At 29.8% G+C, this 6,000-nt stretch overlaps 1 protein-coding gene across 10 annotated transcripts in view; it reads left to right on the forward strand.

Moving 5' to 3' along the window:
- Positions 1 to 5,277, forward strand: part of LOC132949804 (collagen alpha-1(III) chain-like) — a 42,688-nt gene extending 37,411 nt beyond the window's left edge. For 8 of the 10 annotated variants that reach the window (XM_061020894.1, XM_061020896.1, XM_061020902.1 and 5 more), the window contains 9 exons: positions 395 to 512; positions 667 to 788; positions 982 to 1,095; positions 1,405 to 1,524; positions 2,123 to 2,240; positions 2,410 to 2,531; positions 2,725 to 2,838; positions 3,078 to 3,197; positions 3,258 to 5,277. In XM_061020894.1, the coding sequence (XP_060876877.1) occupies positions 395 to 512; positions 667 to 788; positions 982 to 1,095; positions 1,405 to 1,524; positions 2,123 to 2,240; positions 2,410 to 2,531; positions 2,725 to 2,838; positions 3,078 to 3,197; positions 3,258 to 4,591 (2,282 nt within the window). In that variant the 3' untranslated portion in view covers positions 4,592 to 5,277. Of the gene's footprint in view, positions 1 to 394; positions 518 to 666; positions 789 to 981; positions 1,096 to 1,404; positions 1,525 to 2,122; positions 2,241 to 2,409; positions 2,532 to 2,724; positions 2,839 to 3,077; positions 3,198 to 3,257 lie in introns of all 10 variants that reach the window. The other 2 variants (XM_061020895.1, XM_061020901.1) reach the window with 2 other exon arrangements.
- The last annotated feature ends 723 nt before the right edge of the window (positions 5,278 to 6,000 follow it).

Raw genomic sequence — 6,000 nt, forward strand, 5'->3', positions numbered from 1 at the left:
AACTTAGTTTAAGTACATATGTAAAGCAAACCAATGGTCCCGTTATCGAGGATTTTCTTTTTCCTAAATAAAAAAAAAAAAAACAAATAAAATTGTTTCTAACTTAAAAATGTACTTTCTGGCAGTATATTCTATTATAACGTAATCGTAACAGTTAATTAGTTAAAAGTGACTATTCGTCAAAAAATCCACAATTCATAAATAATACTTATTTTTGGTTTATTTTGAAATTCCCAGTTTGTTTTACTCATTCAACTGATACGCATATTACCATATTTAGTACATACGTAGATTATCATATTCTTAAAATTTTTTATATATTTCTTAACAAAAAAAGATTTAACGATCTACTCAATATATTTATTGTATAATAATTTGTGAATTATAATTGTAGGTCAACCAGGAACCCCAGGTATACCAAGCCAGCCATCCTATCAAAAACCAAATCCACCAACATACCCAGTTAAACCAACATATCCTTCTCAACCATCTTATTCCGGTTATCCCGGAAGCTCAGGTAAATATAATTTAAAAAAGACTTATTGTACCTATTATAGTTTTAAATAAGTTCATATTTAAAACTAAAATTACTGCATTATGTTAAAGCAATTTTAAATGTTTAAATTATACTTAAACGATGTATTTATTCATAAATGTGATTTATACCTCAGGTCAACCAGGAAAACCAGGTACTCCTGGTACTCCAGGTACACCAGGACTTCCCGCGGGACCGTCCTACCAAAAACCTACACCTCCAGCTGGATATCCAGGTTCTCCTGGTACACCAGGTACATTTAAACTTAAATATTAACCCACACAGTTTAAATATAGTATAATTACTTATACATATGTACTGCTTTAATCTATTCATCTATAATATATCAAATAGTATATATAAAATCACTTACTTATAGCATGTTTTTAATTTTAGTTTTACTGAATTAAATACAATATTATACTAACTTGTTGATAATATTTTAGGTCAACCAGGAACTCCTGGCCTCCCAGGTATTCCAGCTCAATCGTTTGGTCAATATCCTCAAGCTTCAGTTGACTATGGAAAACCTAATCTATCAGGATATCCCGGTTCTGCAGGTAAAATTTATTATAACTAAGGTTATTTTTGGGATTTTGGTTATTGGGGTTCCCAATTAAAACACATTTTATAGATTTTTAGAATACTAATACGAGGTATAAATAAATTAGTTAAGAATTTTAAATTTGAATTTCCATGTTAATAGTAGCATAAAAATTTGCTTTGCAATATTAAGTATCAAAAACTGTACAATGGTTGAAAAATATGTAATTAAAATATTTGATCATTGATAAGTTTTTGTTGAAGCTTTAATAATGTAATATTCGTTATTTATTTTCTCATGTAACATAATTGTGCTTTTGTTTAAGGTCAACCAGGGCTTCCCGGTCAACCAGGCACTCCAGGAACCCCAGGAACTCCAGGTTTTTATCCCACTTCACCAAAACCCAGCCCATCACCCATAAATCCAGGCAGTGGAAGTGTATCGGGTGAATATTTAAATAACTAAATATTTTTATAAAAAAAATATAATAGGTACAATAAAATCCACCATTAATAAAAATACATTTGGTTATGTAATACTTAATTTTGGTTTATTTGGAAATTCTCTTGTTTCTTTTACTCATTCAACTCTAAGTAATATCCTTTATCTTCCAATTGACATAGGTACAGGCACATAGTCATGGTGGTATTATAAATATTTTGACATAACTGCTGTTTTGTACCTATATCACTATCTTATTATAGTACCTAAGATAAATTATAGATAAACACGTTTGAATTTTTTTTAAATAAGTACCTAGCTTGAATTTTATGTTTAAGAAAACAACTTGCTACACAGTATACTATATTTATTTAAAATGTATACTTGTACATAAAAATATTACTTACTTATGTAATCTATACGGGAAAATTACTAAAAATATCTTTTTTGATGTCATAATTTATTATACATTTATAATTTATGTACATACGTATAATATTATCATATTCTTAAAAGTTTTAAATTATTTCTTAACGAGAAAAGACTTAACGATTACCTACTCAATATATTTGTGTATAATAATTTGTGAAATATAATTGTAGGTCAACCAGGAACCCCAGTTATACCAAGCCAGCCATCGTATCAAAAACCAAATCCACCAACATACCCAGTTAAACCAACATATCCTTCTCAACCATCTTATTCCGGTTATCCCGGAAGCTCAGGTAAATATAACTTAAAAAAACTTATTGTGCCTATTATAGTTTTAAATAAGTACGTATTTAAAACTAAAATTACTGCATTATGTTAGGTTAGGCATTATGTTAAGCAATTTTAAATATTTAGATTGTACTTAAACGATGTATTTATTCATAAATGTGATTTATACCTCAGGTCAACCAGGAAAACCAGGTACTCCTGGTACTCCAGGTACACCAGGACTTCCCGCGGGACCGTCCTACCAAAAACCTACACCTCCAGCTGGATATCCAGGTTCTCCTGGTACACCAGGTACATTTAAACTTAAATTTTGACCCACACAGTTTAAATATAGTATAATTACTTATACATATGTACTGCTATAATCTATTCATCTATAATATATCAAATAGTATATATAAAATCACTTACTTATAGCATGTTTTTAATTTTAGTTTTACTGAATTAAATACAATATTATACTAACGTGTTGACAATATTTTAGGTCAACCAGGAACTCCTGGCCTCCCAGGTATTCCAGCTCAATCGTTTGGTCAATATCCTCAAGCTTCAGTTGATTATGGAAAACCTAATCTATCAGGATATCCTGGTTCTGCAGGTAAAATTTATTATAACTAAATTTCTTCTATGTAACGCGTGGGCCAGAGAGAGAAAACAAATAGTGCGCTGACATCCTCTTAAGAATTTTAAATTTGAATATTAAGTATCAAAAACTGTACAATGGTTGAAAAATTTGTAATTCAAATATTTGATCATTTACAAGTTTTTGTTGAAGCTTTAGTAATGTAATATTCGTTATTTATTTTCTCGTGTAACATAGTTCTGCTTTTGTTTAAGGTCAACCAGGGCTTCCCGGTCAACCAGGCACTCCAGGAACCCCAGGAACTCCAGGTTCTTATCCCATTTCACCAAAACCCAGCCCATCTCCCATAAATCCAGGCAGTGGAAGTGTATCAGGTGAATATTTAAATAACTAAATATTTTTTAAATTTATAATAAATCAATATTTTTTTCAAGGTTTACCATCCAATGGTTATCCATCATCAATTGGTCAAACTCAAACAGGTTATCCAAATAAACCTATTCCTCAACCATCGTATCCGGGTCAAAGCTATGTTTATCCTACCAGCTATCCTCAAAGACCAAATGTTCCTGACTATGGAGCACAGCAACCAAATGAATATCCTGGGTATTTAAGTTCAGGTTACCCAGTACCCCCTCCACCAAACGCACCACTTCCTAATTATCCACCACCTAGTTCACCATCTGGTTACTCTGGTTATTTCGAATTGTACCCGGGTCAAAATCAAATATACCCCGTTCAACCGGATTTTAATGCATACCCAACTGGTGATCAATATCCTTTCAACGGAAACGCTTATGGTAATCCTAATCAACAGTTTACTTCGCCAGCAACAGAAAACAAAGGTAAAACACCTCAAATAACTACACCTGTTTCTACACCAACATATGGTTATAAGAGTGAGTCTAGTCAAACTACTGTGGAATACCCAGAAAAGCCTAGTTTGATAGATGTACGCATTAATGTGCCAAATGAACCTGAATCTAACGATGGCCAAAAAGCCGTAATTTTAGGTAAAAATGAATTAATAGGACCATCATCAGGATCATCTGGATATTCCAGCTCCCTTACTCCACAATACGTGAACAGTCCTACAAAGGCACCCAAATTACCATATCAATTTGGTCAAGAATCAAATCAGGTAGTCTTATCATCAAGCAAACCAGAAACCAGCACTCCATTCTATAGTGTATCCACTAAAACATCATCGACACCTGAAAATACTAATTTAGTGGAATCAACTAGTACCATATCCTATGAAGACCAATTTAGTACTCTTTCACCGGATTCTTCAACGCCTGTCAATATAATTCCTTATCCACTGCCAATTGTGCCAAACCCAGGATCTTGTCCATGTTATTTTGTTCCACCAACAAGTAACAATTCTACCAATCAAATACAACAACAACAAACAACATTTGACTTAAATAATCTTCCGGAGGGTGCTGTTATTGGATTCGTGCCGGTAGTATTTTATCCATCATGTGGAGCAGGAAGTGCAGCATCAAAAGAAGTGCTAACATCTAAGTTAAATCCTGTTTTCCCGTCGGCGTATCAAGTACCATATAAATGTTCATATTGCGAACAAAGTGAATCACAAACCGCGAATATCAGAAGCAGTTTTAATCAAGTAGTAAAACAAAGTCAATTAAATCCATCCGTTGTAATCAAAAGTCCGAGTAGAAAGAATTACCCAAATGCCCCAATTTATGACCAACAAGAATTTGGAAGAAAGATAAAAGTTGTAAGAAGGAAAACTATAGATTAATAATATTGACAATAATCAATACACATTTAAAGACTAAAAAAATACAAATTAGAAATCAAATAAATCGGCAACAGGATAAATATTATGACATTTCAATATTTTTTTATATTTGGACATACGGCTATACGATTACATCCATATTGTACTAAAATTAATTGACAATTATATTATACTATAAAATGTAATGCCACAAAAGCTCAGGTAATTTTATTTTTAGTTTAAGTTAATTTTATTGATTGTAATCCAAATTATAAGGATATTTTTTTATTTAAATTGTTTTTTTTTTTTAATAAACGTTTAATAGAATCAATATGTACAATATATTATAATTAAATATTCGAAATTGAAAGTAATTGTGTGAATGTATAATTAATTTTATTTCACATCAATTTTAATTGTACCATTTGGATTTAATGAAAACGTTGTATTACGTTTATTAATTTATACTATCTGTTAATTATAACCCGTCCAGAAGTTACCAAACATTTACTGTCAATTTATAGATACTTTCGTAAACCTAAATAAATCTATTGTTACGATAAAACTGTATATATTTATAAGATGGTAACTCCTGGATAGACGTTGATTGACAATTTTGATTTTCTCTTAATGAATATTTGTTTCTATGTGCCGTACCTAAATGCCAATTAAAGATAAATAAAGTATAAATAATTTGAATTGTAAAATTGTGTGTACACTTTTTTAGATATAAAATATTCCGTCAAAAAAGGCATTTCAAAAAGAAAAAATATATCGAAGCGATATAATATTATTAATCTATATTAACTAAAAATAAAATTAATATTTTTATTTGAATTAGGTAATAATATTATATTAAAATTGATAAAATATTAAAATTAGGTATAAAAATAGACTAATTTTTATATTTTTACTATGTACATAAAATTATTATTTATATGCATTAATTCTAAATGATCCAAATTTAAATTTTAAATTTAGATATGCATAATATGTTTTTAATGGCGTTTTTAAATTTATGTTTTATTTAAAGAGCAGCATTAATTTATATATATTCCATTTCATGGAATACATAATGGCATATTTGTTATGACTTATTGGTTATCAATATATTTTTGAATAGACCAATTAGGAACATTTTCAAATTTTAATGGATTTCGCACAAGTTGAAATACACTCAAATATCACCCTTCAACAAATGGGTCTCTATATATTATGTTTAGTTGTATGAATTCAATGGATGAAACACATTTTACACATTCCTATACATTCTTCGTTCCAGTGAAGTGATGTTGAGTCTTGGAAAATATTGTCATAAGTGATAAATATAACAAAAATATACATTCTATAGTAGTAGTCAGTATAGTAGGTATATAGTTAATATTATTCGCAGTTGAATTATTCTACACATTATAATTTCAATTTACAAA

This window comes from Metopolophium dirhodum, chromosome 7 (genome assembly GCF_019925205.1).
Source record: "Metopolophium dirhodum isolate CAU chromosome 7, ASM1992520v1, whole genome shotgun sequence".
Classification (NCBI taxonomy): Eukaryota; Metazoa; Arthropoda; class Insecta; order Hemiptera; family Aphididae; genus Metopolophium; species Metopolophium dirhodum.